The 22,320-nt window shown below is 37.5% G+C and overlaps 1 protein-coding gene across 4 annotated transcripts in view; it reads right to left on the bottom strand.

The window, feature by feature from the left end:
* Window positions 1-22,320, bottom strand: part of AGTPBP1 (ATP/GTP binding carboxypeptidase 1) — a 255,124-nt gene that overhangs the window by 194,441 nt on the left and 38,363 nt on the right. For all 4 annotated transcript variants that reach the window (XM_071216649.1, XM_071216650.1, XM_058301576.2 and 1 more), the window contains one exon: window positions 5,655-5,779. In XM_071216649.1, the coding sequence (XP_071072750.1) occupies window positions 5,655-5,779 (125 nt within the window). The remainder of the gene's footprint in view (window positions 1-5,654; window positions 5,780-22,320) is intronic.

Here is a 22,320-nt window from a genome sequence, read left to right as displayed (position 1 = left end):
TGACTACTCCTTCTAATTTAGTATGTATCCTTCCTTTTTTTTTTCATTATCTTGCTTACACAAACATTGCATATGCATGTTGTATTGGTCAGCCAAAGGTGTGCTGATGTAAAATACCAGAAATTGGTTGGTTTTTATAAAGAGTATATATTTGCAGAAGGAGCCTACAAGTACCAGGCCACAAAGCATAAACTACTTCTCTCACCAAAGTCTATTTTCACATGTTGGAGCAAGATGGCTGCCGATGGCTATGAGGGTTCAGGCTTCCTGGGTTCCTCCCTTCCAGAGTCTTGCTTCTCTCTGGGTTCAAGGTTCCTTTCTTTCTGGGGCTGGCTTCTCTTTCCTCTGTGAGCTTACTTCCTGAGGCTCCAGCATCAAACTCCAACATCAAAACTCCAACATCAGAAACCCTCAACTCTGTTCTTTGCCATGTCTTTTATCTGTGAGTCCCCATCCCTAATCGTAACTCATTTATGCCCAGGTACAGATCAGATTACAAACATAATCCAATATCTATTTTTGGAATTCAAAACCATATCAAACTGCCACACATATAATGATTTATTTTGTACAAAAACTAGGCTACACATATGGAGATATGTGAACCAAAGAAATTTGCTTTTTACTTAATATACCAAATTTAGAGTTTCAGGTCAACTCATATAGTTCCAATTTATTATTTATAATAGTTGCATAATAAAGTTACAAAGTTCCCATACCAAAATTTATTCATCCATTCTCTCATTGGTGGATATTTGGGCTGTTTTTGATCTTTCAATATTATAAACAATGCTGTAATAAACATCCCCACTTCTTTCACATACTTGTATTTGTATTTCAGTTGAATAAATTTCTAAAAGTGGTAATCTGGGTCAAATAATAGCATGTATACTTCAAATACTAATGAATATAACCAAATTATTTTCTCCAAAATTTGTAATATTTATTGCACAACCAACAATTTATTGCACATGCTCTCAACAGTAACTATCATTCTAATTTCTGCAAAACTAATGCGAAGATTCTGTTTTAAGTTGCAGTTCCCTGACTTTTAAGGAGGTAAAGAATCTTTTCAAGTATTCAAGTATTGCAGTTCTTCTTTGAATTATAAATTTCTAAACTTGCTCTCCACTAAATGGATAGCCAATTGTATTAACCTATAAATGATGATGTACTATGATAGCTGATTAATCCAAGGAACTATAAGCAGAATCATATTATTATGCAAGTCCAAGAGGCACTATTCAGGAGTTGGCCCCTAATGGTGGGCAGCAGTGCAGGGAAAAGCAGTCTCCAGTAGTAGTGCATTGTTATTGTAGGAACAGGGGCTTCCAAGTAGTGTGCGGGAGGAGTCTACAGTAGTGTGGCAGCACACAAAAGTGTAATCTGTTGAGGGATATGTTTCATTTTGTTGGGGGGGCGGGGGCGGGTATATTTTCATATGACAAGACAATAAACATACCTGGGATATTTCACTTTGCACCAATACAAACGACATACTTGTACATTTACCTTAGGTAATACATGCCAATATTTCTGAAGACTACAATCCAATATAGTGACTTTCTAAATTAAAAGGTATAGATACTTAAAATCTTGCAAGAAACAAATGTAATCTATTAAAGACCACTTATAGGTTTGGAGGTGCTGTCAACTATCTCCCAAACACGTAGACTACATAAGAGGAAATCACCAAAATAAACTAAAGGTCTATGACCAGGAAGAAGGCTTAATAGATACTAAACAGTAAATGGCTACTAAACATCTTATTTCAATGCCCTGAACCTCCAGAAAAATGAAATAACAACAAAAATCAAATTAAAATAATTGTGAATTGCTTGGACCCTAATTTTAACAGAAAAGCCTTTGATGTTTCCCTGTTAAATATAAAGTTAGTATTTACTCAAACATTAGCTGCTTGCCATTGTGGAGGACAGTATGGCAGTTCCTCAGGAAACTAACTACAGAACTGCCATATGATCCAGCAATTCCACTGCTGAGTATACACCCATAAGAATTGAAAGCAAGTACACATGAACAGATATAGGTACACCAATGTTCACAGTGGCATTATTCACTATTGCCAAAAGCTGGAATCAACCCAAATGCCTTTCAACAGATGAATGGATAAACAAATTGTGGTATATACATACAATGGAATATTACTCAGCTATAAGAAGGAATATAGTATTAACACACAGGATAACATGGATGAACTGAGGACCTTATGTTTAGTGAAGCAAGCCAGGCACTCAAAGACAAATATTACATGACCTCACTGATAGGAATTAAGCAAATTGAACAGACTCACAGAGCTAGAGTCTGGATAATAGGTTTACAGGAAAAAGAAGGGGAGAAGGTGGTTGTGAGACAATGCCCATGGGTGAAATCTATAAAAAGACTGAAGTCTGTGGTTGTGCAGTGGCATGACAGTGGTATAGTTGATACTATTGGTTTAGGTGGTGGAGGTATGTCGGGGGAGTAGAGTGTGGAGGGTGGGTTGGACTGTCCATGGAACTGGGAGAGGGCTGAGGGAGGGAGCAGGTGAACACTGGGGAATGGTGGAGACGTGGTTAAAACTACAATGTTGGGAATGCTCTTTCGGTAATAGGGCAAGGTAGGCGTACTGCTTTAGGGCATTGAATGTGGGGGGCATTTGGGACAGGAAGCACCTGGGGTAGGTTTCTAGGGAGTAAGAGTTCATCTTGACATAGCGTGTTATATCAGTGAGTAGAGACCCACATAACGAGCAGGAAGGTGTTGGACTCCCATCCTGGTAAGGCCTGCTGTGTTCTCAAGTAGAGGGGAGGAGTCTCTCGAGAGCAAGGGCAGTGCCCAATAAGGGAGGACAGACCGTTGTGTCAAGCCCTCAGTGATGTTGCAAGTAACTAAGAATCTGGTCCTGCAAGGAGTGAAACCTGGTGTTGCCATGGATCCTAACGGAAGGGAGAGGGAGGAATAGAATAGATGGAACAGGCAGCATTTTGAGGGCAATGGCAGTGTTCTATATACCTTGCAATGATGGATACAGGTCATGTTAAGTTTCATCAAAATTTACAAATGTGTTTGGTCCAAAATGTAAATCTTAATGTAAACTATTGCCCATGGTTGGTAGCTATGTTTCAGTATTTCTATATCGGTTGTAACAAATGTACCATTCACATATAAAATGTTATAAATAGGAGAAGAGGGAAAAGGGGGAGGATGTTGGGTATATGGGGGTCCCCTACACTCTGTATGTGACTTTGCTGTAAACTAAAAACTTCTTTGAAAACAAAATGAAAAAAGTAAGACACTGGGGGAAGATATGGAAGAAAATGTCACTGTACATACAGGACAAGAGATTTTACAGTGATGAAGGGCAAAATGTAAAAAAAACTGTTTTTAATATTTTTTCATTATTTTTTATTATCCCAAATTTTATTTTTCTATTCTTAAATTTTTTTCTATTTTATTTCTTATTTTTAAAACTATCATCATTATTTCATTTTCTTATTAATTGTATTTGGCCAAACTGGCGAATGAACTATGGACTAGAGTGCACTTACTGGTATTCTACTATAGACTTATTGTGATTCTAGCAATGGAAGAAATTATGTTACTGATATGGAGGCAGTGGCCACTGGAGTTTCTGACGGGTGGGAGAGGGAAAACAGATGTAACACAGGAGCATTTTTGGGACTTGGGAATTGTCCTGAATGACACTGCCAATGACAGATATAAGCCATTATATATTTTGATATAACCTACAGAATTGGATGGGAGAGAGATAATCCATGCTTAGGGGCAATGCTCCAAAATGTGGCCATCAATTGCAATGAATGTACCACACTAATGAAGGATGTTGTTAATGTGGGTAAATGTGGGTGGTGTGAGGAGTGGGGCATACAGGAATCCCCTATATTTTCTATGTAACATTTATGTAATCTAAATATCTTTTAAAAAATAAAAATAAAATAAAATAAAATAAAAAGCTGCTTACTCAAAAAGAACAACAAGAAAAAACAGTCTTCACTTCAGGGCTTCATCCCACCTACAAAAGTTTTGAGCAACCAGCAGGAACTGACAGAAACATCTTTCTAAAAGCTCCAGGAAAGCAGATGTGGCTCAAACAGTTAGGCGCCTGCCTACCACATGGGAGGTCCCAGGTTCAGTTTCCGGTACCTCCTAAAATAGACAAGCAAGACAGTGAGCTGACATGACAGCTGGAGTGGCAAACTGATGCAACAAAATAACACAACGAAATGACACAACAAGGAAACACCATGAGAGACAGAACAAGCAGGGAGCCAATGTGGCTCCAGCAGTCGGGTGCCTCCCTCACACAAGGGAGGTCCTGGGTTCCATTCCCAGTGCCTGCTAAAAAAGACGACGAGCAGACAGCAAGGGCAAACAATGGGCAAAGCGGGGAGCAATAAATAAAATAAATCTTTAAAAAATAAATAGAAGTTCCAGAACACAGTTAAAGGACTTGCAGTAATAAGGCGAGCGCCAAATCTAGAAAAAGTTCACTTAAAAGCAGTAGGATCTTGTGCTCTGGCTGGTCTGCTCAAGCAACCCTCACCAAATCAGCACAGAAGTAGCCTGCACTCCCAGAGCAGATCCCTGGTCCAAGTTCTGAAGGGAACAGAGTAAAATTCATGCCCATATTGGGAACATATATGTCTAGTCCAATCTGTCTGAGGGACTCAGTGTCCCAGAACTTGCCCTGCATGTAAAAGGCAGCTCACAGAGCTCTCCTATAGAACACTGTGGGGGAGCAGTCAAGTCATGCTGCTTGGGTCAAGGGATTGCTGGCTGGAGGATACACAGTGCAGTGCCCAGAACCCTGATGAAACTATTCCCTAGGAAAATTACAGTCTTATCAGTGTAAAGGAGGGAATTTCTAGGGCCACAAGTGCAAGCCCAGAGAAGACCCATATTCAGAAAGAACAAGGAAAACCCCTCCATTTTAGCCTGAAGCTATTCTCCAACCTTATTGTATGGACTAGCCCTGAAGAAGAAGAGCACTAGCATAGGTCAATCTGCAAAGATTGGGAAATGAGTTGTCTTATTTTCCTCCATTTTTTTTTTGTTTGTTTGCTCCTGGCATTCACATTAGTTGGATACAAGCTTAAGGGACAGGAGCCTCAGAGTTTAAATCCAGCAATAACAAACTAAAATATCAAAGAGGTTTCAACAAAAGATTATAAAATATAAAGAGAAAGGGGAAGTGATGGCCCAGGCAAAGGAGAAAAGTAAAGCACTAGAAGCCATCAATTAAAAGGCTCAGACCTGGGACATTCCAGGCAGAGACTTTTTTAAAACAGTCCTAAATACACTCAAAGAGCTAAAGGAAAACAAGGACAAGGAACTAAAAGGAATCAGAAGAACAACAGATGAACACAAAGAGATTATCAATAGAGAGATGAAAATTACGAAAAGGAACCGAACAGAGTTGAAGACCATGTTAACAGAAATTAAAAATTCCCTATAAACGTTCAATAGAAGATTGCAGCTGGCAGAAAAAGAATCAGTCAACAGATTTTTTTACTTGAGTCAATGTGAGAAAGTTCAACTTTTACAGCTAATCATGCATTTTATTAAAATTTTGAAAATTCTTAATAAATCTACTTTTTTTTTTTTAATTCCAAAAATAAAAGATTAAAGCTTACCTTGACTTTGAGCCAGATGAAGGATTTTTGATGTGACATATCTGGCAGTATCTGATTCCGTAGATTCAGTATTGATCTTCTCCAGCTGAGCCAAGAGTCCCACAATCCTAGAATTATTGGTAAGGCTAAAAAGAAAGTTATATTAAGGCACATTCTACATCAATTATAAATTCAATACTGTAATAATCACTGTTTAAAAAAAAACTCTACCCTTCTAAATATACTAAGCATTTATATCTGCCACATTTCCTTACTGTTTTATAGCTTTACCTTGTTAAATATTAAGATAGCTGCTGGTGTACCCTGACATACACACAACACACACAAGTGTTTTAAGTGAGAAGCACATTCCATTTCAGAAAATCACAAAAAACATACATAATTTTTTTACAGAATGCTGGGCAATCTTACACTTTCTACTCCAAAAAAGAGTTTTCACACTTTCTCTGCTCTCCTCAAAACTCCAATCATGCCTACCCCACTCCATTCTAAGTTAATACCCTTACTTTGTAATTTTTATTACCTCAAACAATACATTCAACCACCATATCCTTAAACCTATCTGATTCTCCATCTATATTCTTTTTTCTCTGTTCCCATTCATTACACAAATATCTGAATAGCTGGCCCTGTTCTGGCTGTTGTCAAAATAGTGCAAATATAAACAAAAACCCCTGCCCCTTGTAGCATGAACACCCTAGTGGTGAGAGACAAGGTAAGCAAATAAAGTAAATCATATAATATGTCAGGTGGTAGGAAGTGCTACGTAGAAAAAGCAAGTTAGAGGGAATAAAAAGGTCCAGGGAAAAGGCATTCAATTTAAACAGAGTGGTCAAGGAAGATCTCAAGAGCCTACCATTTAAGGAAAGGCCTGAAAGAAGAGAGGATCCACTCACGCAAGTGCAAAGGGAATAAAAAGGCAGAGGGAATAAAAAGCACTACAACCCCAAGGTCATGTCTGTGATGTTCAATAAACAGTGAGCTGGCTAATGTGGATGGAACAGACTTAAAAGAGAATAGTAGCAAGAGATGAGATCAGAGTCAGACATGGGGGTGGAGGAGAGCATAGGAAGAGAACAGACCATTTAGAATCTTGTCAACTATTCTAAGGGCTTTGGTTTTTAAAGAGCCGGATGGGAAGTTTCTGAACAAAAGAGTGAAGTGGTCCGAACTGCTATTAAAAGGATTTCTTTGGCTGGTATCTTGAGAATCAAGGAACAATCTTTCCACTTATACACTCAAGCCCAGCCTCTCCTGCATCATCAAAGTATTTTCTCCTTCAATTATCCTTTCTCTGATTCATCTATTTCTCCCTTTCAACTGGATCATACCCATTAGCTTACAAACATGATCAAGGAGGTCTCACGAGCTAGGTTCCATTTCTCTGCTACTCATTAAATGAAATGCCTGTTTCCTCACATGTTGTCCACTTTTCAAACCACTAGTTTACCTGCACCCTTGGACTCCCAAAAACCTCCTTGTGGTCATTTCTATCTTCATCATATTTAATCTCTCAGTACTATCCAAACCAGAGAGCTCCATCATCCAACTGTTTCTTCTTTGCCCTTCAATGACTCCATGCTCTTCCAATTTTCTTCCCATCTCCACTTCTTTCATATCTCCTCAACTGGCTCCTCCTCCTCTGACACACATCGAAATGCTGGAAGTATCCCCTTTGCTCAGTTCCCTGGCCATTTTACTTTCTCCACAGATTTACTCTGGGCAATTTCATCTAATCCCATAGCTGTAATTACCATCCATATGTAAACTGGCTCAACTCCACCCTCCACCTCTCTGATAGTTTATCCAACCTAACAAGTATAAAATGTTTTCTGTGACCTCTTCCCAAGAGGAGTTATCTCTTCCAATGTTAATCTTCCCATTAGTTGCTCAAGTTAAAAAATCTATACTCCCTTTCCCCCCATCCTAACCCAAGAGCAGCTCCCTCTCTAAAATATCTCAAATCCATTCTCTCCTCTCCAAATCCACTATTACTACCCAAGTCCAAGCAATCATCTCTCACTTGGAAATCACAGTCTTTTAACTAGCCTGCTTTCATTCTTGCTGCCCAAAAGTACATTTTCTACACACACTGATCTTAACTTTTTATTTAGAAATAATTACAGATTCAGAAGATGTTGCAGATACAATACAAAGTAGTTCCATGTACGCTTTACCCAGTTTCTTCAATGTTTACATTTTACATAACTATAGTACAGTATCAAAAAAGCAGGGCACTGATACTGGTATATGAATATTTCTATGCCATTGATCATACATGTAGACTTCCATAACCATAAACTTAACCAAGTGCTGAAAAACTCCTGCTGAAAACTCTTCAATGGCCTCCCAACAGATTTTAAGTAAAATCCTGTTTTCTTACCACAGCCTAGTGAGCCCTTTATCATCTGGCCCCTACTACCTCCCAAGTTCACTTTTCACAAATTTCTCCCTCACTCATTAGGATTCAACCAAACTGGCCCTCTATCAATTCCCTGAATGCAGAAAGTTTCTCCCACCTCTAGGCCTTTACATTTCTGTCTCCTCAACCTGCAGGACCTCTTCTTGGAGTTATTCATACAACTGGCTCCTTTCCATTTCAGGTTGCAGCCCAAATACAGTCCTCTTTCCCAACAGTCCCTCCACCTCCAATAATAAAATGTCTCCACAGAATTGATCACTATCTGAAATTATTTAAGTTCCATGAAGGCAGAGACCGTACATGCCATATTCTATATAACCAGAACTTAGAACAGTGGCTGGGACAGAACACATAATGTAGAGAACAAAATAAAAAACATATGGAAACATATGGAAGACAATATATTTATTATACTTTTTTCAGATTAATAACTGGACCCAGTGCTTAAATTTGAAGGTGCCTCATCTGTAAAGGTGTCTGGAGGTTGAAGAAAAACATATTATGCATATTATCTGAAAATATAACTAACATACTATTTACAAATAAGTTTATGCAAAATTTCCCAATTTTTCAGATAACCATCATAGAAGTAAAAATGATTATCAATATAGATAAACCTCCAAATTAAAAAAAAATTAACATAAGGTTTTAAACACACAAATTCAATACAATATATTCTTTAAGACAGATGACAGATAGAAAGGAAGACAATAGACAGACAGACAGAGACTTGTATGGGAATGATAAACATCAGATTCAGAATAATAATGACACCTGGGATAAGGGAGAAAAATATGAGCAACAGTACACTCTGTATTTGTAATTTTTAAATTCTTAGGAAATTGGTATATAAGTGTTCATTAAATTATTCTTTTAGATTTTCAGAAATTCATAGTTTTTTAAGAAATTCTGTATGGACAAAACTACATTACATATTTAAGTTTTTACACATTTTTTTTTTTCCTATGTTGCATAAAACTTAGGAACATTTCCTTGAAACTGTTGTTATAAATCTGAACGAGCAAAACTTTTAACATTTTATTATGGCAAATTCCAGATATGTACAAAAGAAGAAAAAGAGTATACTGAACCATCATGTACCCATCACTCAGCTTAACAATTATCAATTCATGGAAAACTTATTTCATAATACCCACCAACAAATAAACACATACTAGTATTTAATTTTAAGGAAATCTCAGAAATATCACTTCCTATGTAAATATTTCAGTATTATCTCTGAAATATAAGACCTCTTTCTAAAAGTATAACTATATTACTACCATACTAAAAACAATTCTTTAATTTCACATCTAGTCTGTATTCAAATTTCCCAAATCTTCTCTCATTTTCTTTAACAGTTGGATTGTACAAATCAGAAACAAACAAGGTCTATATATTGCATTTGCCTTTTAATCTACAGCTTTCTTGTTGTTCCTTTTCCTAGCAATTTATTTGTTTAAAAAACTTGGCTGTTTGTCCCATAGAGTTTCCCCACATTCCGGATTTTGCCAATTACATATCCATGGTATCACTAATATGTTTCTGTATCCTCTGTATTTTCTGTAAAAGATGGCTGGATCTGAAAGCATAATTTAACTGATGATTTGCTAACAAGAATTTTTTATAGGTGGTATTGTAATCTTCCATAGGAGGCAAATAGTCTAGTAAACTTTCTTTTATAATATAAGCAGTCACTGATAGCACAGCCTAGATCCATTATTTCATTAGGGCTTGATGGTGATACTGCACTATATCAAAAATAGATACTGGATTGTGTTTGTAAACTGGTCTGTTCCTCTGCACATATCAGACAGTATTAAATTCAGAGGTTTCACTTTTACTTGATTAAATTATGATTAGGGCTTTGATTGGGCCAAGGCAGTAGGATGCTGAGTTCCCGCCCCCTTGGTGGGCGGGGACTCACAAAGAAAACTATATGGCAGAGGAGAGAGTTGTAGTTTTGATGCTGGAGCCCCAGGAAGTAAACACAAAGAGAAGCAGATACATGAGGAAAGAGAGAAGGCTCCATTAGACATGGCAGAGGCCCCAGGAAGAGAATGGGCCTGAAAGTCTACAGCTGACCTTGTGACTAGAACAGAACAGCTGAGCCCAGAGAGACAAGCCTTATGCTAATCTACAGCTGAAAAAGGAAGTAGCTGGAACCACAGAGCCTTAGGAGGAAGAGGAATGCTGAACTCTTCCAGAGACTGACAGCCATCTTGCTCAAACACATAGCAACAGACTTTGGTTAGGGAAGTAACTTATGCTTTATGGCCTTGGGACTGTAAGCTAAAATAAACACTCTGTATAAAAGCCAACAGAGTTCTGGCACTTTGCATCAGCACCTTTGTGAACTACAATAATTCCATATAGAAAAAAATCCCTTATTTGGTTATCCTGAGGCGCAGTTCATCGAAGAAAGGCAGAATAAATGCTGGATCTTTAACTGACCTATATTTACCATTTTTCAGAAGAATAAGTTCATTTCTTTGAATCCTCCTCTAGTGACCAATGAAGTATTTTGTTTTTATGTATCCACATGAACTCACAACTTTTAACACATTTGATACATTTAACCACTGCAGTTACTAATGCTCAAGTTGCTCCATCTTTGATCAATGGGACCCTCTACAAGTTTGCTCCAAAGTTCTTTTGTTTGATTTGTTTTTGTTAACAGGCAAGGATTGACTTTATTCAAAGCTTTATGCAATGGAAAAGAAACAGACCAAAATACTATTGTGAGATAAAGAGATCAAAGGCTATCAAAGTAGAGGAGAGGGAGAGGCCTCAAGTACCCTCAAGCAGAGGGCAGGAGAGTTATAAGGACTGAGATGAGCTAATGGGGGGAGATCAGGCAGTGAGGTGTGTCCATTACATGACCTTATCTCCTGAGTTTACTGTGGAAGCCAGATGGAACATGTTCTATAAATCAATAAAGGCCAAGGTGAGGGAGGTCAGGGCCCTAGAGTCCAGGAAAGAAGCCTATCTGAAGTGCAGTCATGCTAGGGTGAAGTTAAGGCTAACCTGGACAATAACACAATGGGTGGGGAATTTCTTAACTTATACTGTGTTGCAGGATCACAGGATTCAGGTAAAATTGAACACTGTCAGACCCCCTTTTGTTCAAAGCAAATGACATTCATTCATTATTGGAGAACTCAGGGATCATAGATTGGAGTAGAGCAAAGTAGAGTCTAAGAAATAGTCACCTGAGGACTCCTGGTGGTGTTTCTACAAAATCAGTTTAACCATCTGCAGCAATTTGACATAATGGATGAATTCCAAAAAGAAATATTGGATTATGCTTATAATCTGATCTGTACCCGGGCATGAGTGAGTTATGATTAGGGCACTGAGTCTCCCTTGGTAGGTGGAGACTCAGATAAAAGACATGGCGAAGAGCAGAGTTGAGGGCTTTTAATGTTGTTGTTTTGATTTTGGAGTTTGATGCTGAAGACTTAAACTGGAGCCCTGGGAAGTCAACATGCAGAGGAAAGAGAAGCCAGCCCCAGGAAGGAAGGAACCTTGAAGCCAGAGTACAGCAAGCCTCAGGAATGTAGGAACCCAGGAAGCCTGAACCCTCACAGACGTTGGCAGCCATCTTGCTCCAAATAGATTTTGGTGAGGGAAGTAACTTACGCTTTATGGCCTGGTATCTACAAGCTCCTACCCCAAATAAACACCCTTTATAGGGAAGCGGACTTGGCCCAGTGGTTAGGGCGTCCGTCTACCACATGGGAGGTCCGTGGTTCAAACCCAGGGCCTCCTTGACCCGTGTGGAGCTGGCCCATGTGCAGTGCTGATGCACGCAAGGAGTGCCCTGCCACGCAGGGGTGTCCCCCGCATAGGGGAGCCCCACGCGCAAAGAGTGCGCCCCATAAGGAGAGCCACCCAGCGTGAAAGAAAGTGCAGCCTGCCCAAGAATGGCACCACACACAGGGGGAACTGACACAAGATGACACAACAAAAATAAACACAGATTCCCATGTTGCTGACAACAAGTGAAGCAGACAAAGAAGAACACGCAGCAAATGGACAGAGAGAGCAGACAACTGGGGGGGGGTGGAGAGAAATAAATAAATTTTTTTAAAAAATACCCTTTATAAAAACCAACCAATTTCTGGTATTTTGCATCAGCATCCCTTTGGCTGATTAATACACCATCTGTTCAGGGGTGGTGGTAAAAGTCAGTTGTTTTAAGGTCAGGCAACTTTAAAATGATGACTCAGTCAGTGCCTTGTCCAAGAAGAAATCTAGCCTATGCATGGTTTGCTGCAGTGATGAGTCCTTTGAGGTACATATCCAATCATCAGGCTTTAGCTCACAGTGCTTCTTCAAATTCTGGAGGAAAAGTCCACCTATAAGGTAACCTAGAGTCCCAATAAGGATCCAGACTAACAGGTTTTAGTTCTTAGTGAAGCCATGTCAGGAGGGTGGGAGGAAATTTCCTGAGTCCTTTCTGATATGATCTTAGTCTTCCATAGCTAGGAAGGTGATATCTGATATAATGACGGCTTGACATTCTGGTATGACAAGGCTATTATAAACCAACATTCTCAAAATGTGATCTACAAAACTCTGATGGTCCCCAAGAACCTTTCAGAAAATCTGTGAGGTTAAAACTATTTGCCTTTGTCACCGTGTTGACACTTGGGCTGATAGTACAAAGGCAAGATAGGTAAAGTGCTGATGCCTTAGCACAAATCAAGGCAGTGACACCGATTGTACCAGAAATCATATTATTTACCACCATGCATTTGCAGGTTAAAAAATTTCACAAATTCATGTGTGTCTTTTTAAAATTTTGTGTAACTAAATGGGAATTACATATAAAACACTTCTGCTACATTCTGAAATATGATGGTTATCTTGGAAGATTACACCTGTATGATTGTTTAAATTAACTAGGCAATTTTTCTCAACATCATTCCTACTTGAAAGAAAAGTTGACAGAAAATGACTATTCAGGGTACTCTGCAGACATTTTCTTAGAAATAAACAATTTGCTTGCCATGTCAAGGCAACACATGAGTCATGTTATATTTGAAACCAAAGATAAACATTTGAGTTTCTGAGCAAAAATGAGAATTTTAGAAAACCATTTAACTACCAACATTATCTTAAGAGCTTCCCAATACTTAAAAATTTTTCTGATATAGTCAACAGTGACATTAACAAATATAATTTTTTAAATATTATATAATGAAATATGTCAACATTTAGATGATCTGCTTAACTTGCTGTACCAATATTTTCCAAATCATCAATATATCATAATATGAATTGGTACAATATTCATTCAAACAGAAAGACCAATGGATTTTTTTAAATAATTTTTTTTCTTTATTTTTTAAAGGAGTTTTGGGTTACATATAAGTTACAATGAAAATAAAAGGATTCCCATAAACCCCACCCCCTCGCCCTCCCACACTTTCCCTCATTAAAAACACCTTTCATTAATGTGGTACATTTGTTACAATTGAAGAACATACAATGAAGCATTGCTACTAACCATGGTCTATATAGTTTACATTACGTTTTATACTTTGCACCGCAAAATTTTTTAAGTTTTGACAAAATGCATAATGGCAGGTATCATCACTATAATGTCTTGCAGAGCAATTCCAGCATCTCAAAAATGTCCCATGTTACAACTATTCTTCCCTCTCCCTCCCCTCAAAGCCTCTATTAACTACTGTCTTTATATCAACCTTATTAGTTTTTCCATTACTAGAATAATAAGTCTACTTTAGTCCATAGTGGCATTCTCCTGTTATGTCTGTTCATTCCTCTATCTTGAGGATTTGGGGATGGTGATGTCTACTCTGCTTCTGATTGAGAGGAGCCTTAGATCCCACGAGGTAAATGGATGGAACTATCTTGTGTGAAGTATGAAGGTGCAGATACTCTGCTTCTTGGGTTGGGCACTGTCCATCATCATTCCTTTGTTAGTTGTTCTGGGTGAGTCTGATGAACTCAGTAGGTATTGGCTAGAACTGCTGAGATTCAGAGCTTACCGGGCATATGAACAGCTGGAAGATTTAAGTCTCTGGGACATATACTTAATGGGCATAGTGCTAATTATAGGTTCGAATAAATGGGATAAAAGAGCCATGTGTAGGAATGAGTCTAACTGATACACTGCGGGAGATGGGTTACATATTCCAAGGTAAGGCACACTGACAGGGTGTCAATTTCCCAGGGCTGACTGCCCTGCCTTTAGTGTCTAGATGACTCTGGAGTACCAGGAGCACCCCTATTTGAGAGACTGTTTATTGTGGTAGACAGTGAGATCCGCCTGATGTGCATAAGCATCACCTCTGGAATGACTTCCTGACTCCCTATGAAATCCCTTAGCCATGAAAACTCATTTACATTTAATATTTCCCCCTTTTGATCTAGGTCTTTCTCCAAATACATATGTAGTTGGCACTTGGTACTAATCCCTCAGTGCCAAGGAGGCTCATTCCTGAGAGCATGTCCCATATTAGTGGGCAGGGAGGGCAGGGAAGGCAAGTGTATTTACATGCTGAATTTGGTTTAGAAAGAGGCCACACGTGAGCAACATGAAGGTGCTCAGGAGGTTAACTCTTAGGCAATATATATTACCAGCCCAGGTTTTAATTTCACAAGAGCAAGGTTCATAAGTACAAGGATCAATATCAAATGCCTGGTGCATAAGACCAATGGATTTTAATGTAACAGAGTACAAAATCTTCACTAATATAGTTTCAGATTCCACAATGCCATTAATATTTAGGAAACTAGCATTATCAAGTTTTGGTGTAATATCAAAAAAAAAAAAATCCAACTACAATGAACCAACTATATATCTACATGAGCCCAGATTTTCTTCATATTCTTCAACAATACACACAAAAATAAAGTAAATAGAGTGTGTATGTGTGTATAGAGGCAAACTGAATGCAGAAGTAGAAAAGAGAATTTAACTCTCTTCTACTAAGCCAGACATTAAGGAGATCCGCAAAATGTAATTTACAATAATGTCACTCTTCTCACTATTTTTGGAAAAGTTATTTTTAATAAATGATGATATATTAATATGCAAAAGGTTCATTTTTGTTATTTTTAGAATATTTAATTTCTCAGTTTTAATTTTAATATGCTAATTACTAATAGATAAAATAACCCACTTAAACAAAAACTTTTGGGAAGGCTCTCATTAATTTAAGAGTGTAAAGAGGTTCTGAAACCACAAAGTGTGAAAACTGCTCTTCTAGGCTTATCTTGTGCATTTTGTGCTCCTAATTTGAAGTCAATCCTTACTCAAACAGCCCTGGTTCAATCTGGTAAGAAATGGTTCCTAAGATACCATAATTTACATACTAGGAAGCAAATACATCTTTTCTCTTTTTTGGAGGGGTGGGGGGCTGTAACAGATTTGAAAGAAATTTTCATTCATAGAAAATAAATTCTAAAATTTAGCAATTAAGAATTTTATTTTCTCCAACCATTTCTATCTTAAAGGTCAACTGGTAGTATTTTTCAGTAGCTAATAAAACTCTTAATAAATAAGCGAACATAAAACAACTCACAAACATACAAAACACACTGAGCATAAACACACATTCTAGGCTGTTTTATATTGAGGTTACTCAATCGGTATCCCAAAATATTAAAATTAAATTACACCACTACTACAAAACAACCTGCATCTAAGCAATTCCTTTCTGAGACTCATACTCTTCCAAATGATGGATGGATGTGATGGCTGGATGGATGGATGGACAGACGGAAAGAAGATCATGTTAAGAACATCAAGTCAATTTCCCTCTCTATTTTCTCATCTACGAAATGAAAATTGAACTAAATTATATTCTAAGCCACCCCCAAATCAGCTCTAAAATTTTAAATCTATTGACACCGTTGTTGAGAGACACAAGATGAACACCAGAGGGCAGCTCTACCTTTTGAATGATTTTTAGTCTGGAAAGGTCAGAAAAAAACTATATAATCCTATACTAGCAATGCATTTGGAAAAATACCTTGACCAAAAGGAGGAAATGGTAAATACAAATGAGTTTTTACGGCTAAGAGATTTCAAAGTAAGTTGGGAGGTCATTCCAGAGGTTATGCTTATGCACATCTCAACAGGATCTCACTGCCTGCCACAGTAAATAATGCCTCAAACAGAAGGGTTCCTGGGGGTTCTAGAGACTTCTAGACACTATCTATAAGCAGGCCAGACAAATTCAGGAATTCGGTCAGTGGGCCTTACTCTAGAATTTATACTCCCCAGTATAACTGAGTTAGACTCATTTATAGTTTCCCTACATACAGTTCTTCTGCCCCTTTTATCTGAACCTATGATTAACATTATACTTGTTAAATGTATACCCAGAGACTTAAATCTTTGGTCTGTTCATGTGCCAGCTGAGCCCTGAATCTCAGCAGAGGTGTAACACCTACTCTCCAGTTCACTGGACTCACCCAGAACAACTAACAAAGAGATGATGATGAACAACACCCATCCCAAGGAACAGAAGAGTGTCTGCAATTGGAAGCAATATAGTTCCATCCATCTGCTCCATGGGATCTAAGCCCCCTCTGAGAAACAGAATGGGCATCACCAACCCAAAATCCTCAAGACTAGGGAATGAACAATGGACTAACGTAGACATTATTATTCTATTATAGACTTATTATTCTAGCAATGGAAGAACTTTTATCATTGATATAAAGGCAGTGGCTACCAGAGGTTCTTAGGGGAGGAAGAGGGAAGAACAGGTGTAACACGGGGGGTATTTTCAGGACATTGGAATTGTCCTGCATGATGTTGCAATGACAGATACAGCCCATTTTATATTTTGTGATAACCTATAAAATTGTGCAGAGTGTAAACTATAATGTAAACTATAGTTCTCAGTTAGTAGCAATGCTTCAATATGTGTTCATCAACTGTAACAAATATACCACATTAATGAAAGATGTTGTCAATGTGGGAAATGTGGGAGGGGGAGGGGATGGGGCATATGGGAATCCCCTGTGATACTTTAATGTAGCTTTTATGTAATCTATAGCTTCTTTAAAAATAAAAACCTATACAATCAACAATTTGAGCTATAATGCAAAAGAGAAAAATGTTAAAGACACTCAGATGTGAATATATCTTCTCTGACTTACCCTATTTTTAGATGAATAAAAATGAGGCTAGGACCAAACCTGGGAGATTCCATTTATAGTTGTTACTCTGTTGTTTTTTTATAGTGAGAAAATCATTCAATTGAAAATATGATCAGTGTGAAACACTTCAAATCAAGTTAACTTTCAAAGGCATATTTAAAGGGTATTGTCACTCAAATATTTATTTCACTGCAGTAGTCGCACTGCTTTTGATTCTTTGAGTTCACACTAAATCTTAGAGCTATTTTCCTAGAAACAAATTTTCTTGGATATTGCAAAAGTTCCAGCGGGATACAGATATTATTTTCCAATAATAGTAGCAAGAGCTATAAAACCTATCTTCATTTTATTACCTTTTTCAACGTAAGACATAAATCTAATGCAGATAATAAAGATAATCTTATAAATAAGGTAAAAACATATGACCAAAAAAATCCATACAAATTTAATAAAGTTTTAGATTCACAGATTTTAAGACTTTTTCAAATAACATGGTTTTATTCCCAAAAATGCACATTATCTTTCAGAAATGTTCACTCCTTTTTATATAGCTGTAACTCTCGCTTTAATTTTTTTATTAAAAGATTTTCTTGCTTCTCTCTTGATAGTAAACACACCTTATTTTTCTCCATCACAAATCAAAGGACAATGGAAAATAGAAATTTCATTATAATTCCTTTATAAAAGGAATTAAATATTTAAATACGTAAGTTTGGAAAATAGCATTTTTCTCCTAAATGGAAGAGAATAATAACTATTTACTTCTCTCATTGCTTCTAATGTAACTATTAAATATTTTAAAAGCTTCTTTATTTAACAATAAATTCTAGGTCAACACTACACTACCAAATGGATTGTCAAAGACAGCCAATAAAACCTTGCTAAAATCTTCAACTGCCTGAATTTATACTAGGGCTAGAAATAATTTTAAAAGGTGTCCTTCAAACTTCTTCACCAAGGTTAACTAAGTGCTTATTATTTTATATTCAATATTTTTCATAAATTATCTGGTCATGATCTGGTGGGATTTTAGGTAAGCGTTTGTACCAAACTACTATCTTTCCGCCAGTATCTGTTCTCTCCTTATTCCAGAGTAACAAGAATTTTGGCCAGCCATAAGGCCAACCTGTTAAATATCACATTTTCCAGCCTCATTTTTAACTTCATATGCAAGTTAGTATAGTCTATGTCAGAAATTCTCAAAATTCTTCAAACTTATTATATATTTACACTCTTAAAAATTGAAGACCTACCTCCCCAAAGAGCTGTTACATATACATATACAATATTTACCATGTAAAATTGAAACAGTATTTTTAAATACTCATTCATTCACTTAATAATCCTTTACGAGCTCACATAACACATTTTTACAGAAAATAACATATTTTTCAAAACAAAAGATTTAGTGAGAAGAGTGGAATTGTTTATATATTTGTAAATCTCTTCTGTGTCTGCCTCAATAGAAGACAGATCATCTTATAACTTCTGCATTCAATCTGTTGCAATATCACACATGATGTAGTCTCTGGAAAACTACCATACACACAAGAAAAATTACAAGTAGAAAAGGCAAATAACATCTCAATAATATTATAAAAATGATTTTGATCTTATACAACTAAGCTCCACAAATCACACTTTAAGAATTTCTGGGCTAAATTATACTGCCAAAACACAACCCCACAATCCCAGTGGCTTATTTATTAGACAACAAAGGTTTAAATCTTGCTCTTGGTACATGTTCCAGTTAAAGTCAGCAGGGGGCTCTACTCACCATCATCAGTCAGGGACCAAGGCTACCAGAGATACTTCCCCGCACCACAGCAAGGGAATAAAGAGATGCGGTGGGGTTCTGTCAACTGGTACACAAGTTCTTAATGCACTAATCTAGAAGTGAAATATGTCACTTCAGCTCATTTATATTTCACTGGTTAAAGCAAGGCAAAGAAAAGAAAATGCAACCCTGCCATGTGCCCAAAAGGAAGAAAAAGAACTAGAATATCTGTGACAAGTTCTAATGACTATGACACTAGGAATGTCCATGAAAATAAATTCTGGCCAATAAGATGTGAACAGAAGTGGCATATTCCTCTCCAGGTTGTCTTTAAAGGGATTAAAATGTGTATATTTTCCCCATTCCCACTGGCTAAGGGATGGTGAGAACTGGAAAAAATGCCTTGGACCCAGAAATAGAAGCCAAAATTGAGGAAAGCAGGACCACGCTACTACCTCTGAACAACTACCTCTAAAATAAGATAGAATATTTAACACTGTTTTTGGGGGTTTCTTTCACACCAGTTTTTCTGAACTAATACAATGCTATATTAAGTATTTTCTTTGTCTAAACCAAAGTACATTTTTATATATAACTAAATCAATTATACTGTGGGGATAGTCAAATGGTCCACTATTAAGATAACATCACAACAGAAGACAACATGAGAAAACAGAAGACTTTAACACCATTAAAAGAAGAAAACGTAAAAGCACTATAATAGAAGACAAAAATCAGATTCAGAAAGATTCCTTTATAAGCAGTGAAATAATAATCAAGTCTCTATTTTGACACTCCTAAACACATCTAAAATTGCAAAGAAATGAACTGCATATCCTGAAAACTGGATTACCTTTTAGCTATCTTTACCAATTAGTCAACAAGGAAAAAATGCAAACTCCTTTTGGAGAAGCATTTTATCTGTTCTCAAAAGTTGATGTCTACTGCTTTTGTTATCATTTTCTACATACTCTTTGATCTAATAGTTGTTCCAGAAAGAGTTTTAATTTCAAGGTGAAGGGGCTTTTTTACTATAAGCAGCTTGACTCTTTTTTTCCCCAAATAAATGATTTGATTTTTGCCTAAGTAATTTCTTAATCTTTAAAATATTCTTTAAGATATCTCTCAGCTAGCTACCCTACTTGCAAATGACATGACTCTGTATGAAGAAAACCCTGAGAAACCACAACAAAGCTCCTAGAGCATATAATTGAATTCAGCGAAGTGCCTAGGTACAAGATTAACACCCCAAAATCAGCAGTGTTTCCATACACAAGCAAAGAAGATCAGAAGACGAAATCAAGAAAAAAATTCCATTTATAATAGCAACTAAATGAATCAAATAGGAATGAATCTAACCAAAGATCTATATGCAAAAAACTACACCATACTGCTAAAAGAAATCAAAGACCTAAATAAATGGAAAGATATCCAAGGCTCATGGATTGGAAAACTAAATACTGTTAAGTTGTCAACTCTACCCAAAGCAATTTATAGATTCAATGCAATCCCAATCAAATTTCCAACAACCATCTCGGCAGGAATGGAAAAGCCCATCATCACCAAATTTATACGGCAGGGTCCAAACAGACAAAGCCATCTTGAAAAAGAAAAACAAAGACGTAGGACATACACTTCCCGATCTTAAACTTACTAAAAAGCCACAGTAATCAAAATAGCATGGTACTGGCACAAGGACAGACATATAGACCAATGGTATGAAACTGAGAGCTCAGAAATCAACCCTTATAACTGATTTTTTACAAGGTGGCAAAGACTGATCAATTGGAAAGGAATAGTCTCTTCAACAAATGGCACTGGAAAAACTGGATACCCATATGCAAGAGAATGAAGGAGGACCCCTACCTCACACCATACACAAAAACCAACTAAAAATAAACCAAAGATCTAACTGTAAGATCCAGGACTATTAAGCTCCTAGAAGAAAATGTACGGAAGCATCTTCAGGACTTTGTGTTACGCAACAGTTTCTTAGACTTTACACCCAAAGTGCAAGCAATAAAAGAAAAATAAATGTATGTGGCCTCATCCAAATTAAAAATTTTTGTGACTCTAAGGACTTTATCATGAAAACTAAACAACAACCTACACAATGGAGAAAATATTTGGAAACCATATGAAGCAGTTTGATGATTTCCAAAAATAAATACTGGATGTTTGTAATCTTATCTGTACCTGGGCATGACTGAGTTATGATTAGGGCACTGAGGTCCACCCCTTGGTGGCTGGGAACTCACAGATAAAAGGCATGGTGAAAAACAGAGTTAGGGACTTAATGTTGGAGTTTTTTGATTTTGGAATTTGATGCTGAAGACTTAAACTGGAGCCCTGGGAAGTCAGCACAGAGAGGAAAGAGAAGTCAGCCCCAAGAAGGAAGGAAACTTGAAGCAAGAGTAAAGCAAGCCCCAGGAATGTAGGAACCCAGGAAGTCTGAACCCTCGCAGACGTTGGCAACCATCTTGCTCCAAACAGACTTTGGTGAGGGAAGTAACTTATGCTTTATGGCCTGGTATCTATAAGCTCCTACCCCAAATAAATACCCTGTATAAAAACCAACCAATTTCTGGTATTTTGCATCAGCACCCCTTTGGCTGACTAATACACCATATATCTGATAATGTGGATTATCAGATGTCCAGAATATATAAAGAAAATCCTTTAAGTCACCAACTAAAACAAACAATCCAGTTAAAAATTGGGCAAAAGACTTGAATAGAAATTTCACAAAGAAGATAAACAAATGGCCAAAACCACATGAAAGATGCTCAGCATCATAACATCATTCCCCAAAAGGGAAATGCAAAACAAAACCAAAACGAGAACTTCCAGGAAAATGGCATCCATGCAGGTAGGCAGTGCACTGCTCTCTTGCAAAAGAAAAAACAAAACAGTGGAGAAAGGGCAAAAACCTACTCAAGCGAGTTGCTTGGGAGGCTGCTGAGTATCATCCAAGAGGAAGCAGGACAAGGAGACAAAGAGGCAAAGGGAAAACTATGAGTTGCTTGCCCCTGTAGCTGGAAATGGCAGGTGCTAAGCCCCACCCTCAGGGCAAAAAAAACCTGCATGGAAATCCCAGGTTCTCTACAACCAGCTGAGTGGGAGGCAGCATTCCCAGGGAGGAAGAGGGGTCTGGCGGAGGATGGAGAGTGGTTTCTTTCCTGGTGAGTTTGGCCACCTGAGCCATCTCTGAATCTCAGGAAGAACCCCAGCCAGCAGTGATGTGACCCCAGAGAGAGGGGAAGGGGGATTTGCTCAGACAGCTGTCACACCCAGACACCCTGGGAGAGTGGAACTAGGTC

Source organism: Dasypus novemcinctus, chromosome 8, assembly GCF_030445035.2.
Source record: "Dasypus novemcinctus isolate mDasNov1 chromosome 8, mDasNov1.1.hap2, whole genome shotgun sequence".
Taxonomy (NCBI): Eukaryota; Metazoa; Chordata; class Mammalia; order Cingulata; family Dasypodidae; genus Dasypus; species Dasypus novemcinctus.
The sequence above is the reverse complement of the archived record's forward strand: the minus strand, read 5'-3'. Positions and strand labels throughout refer to the sequence as shown.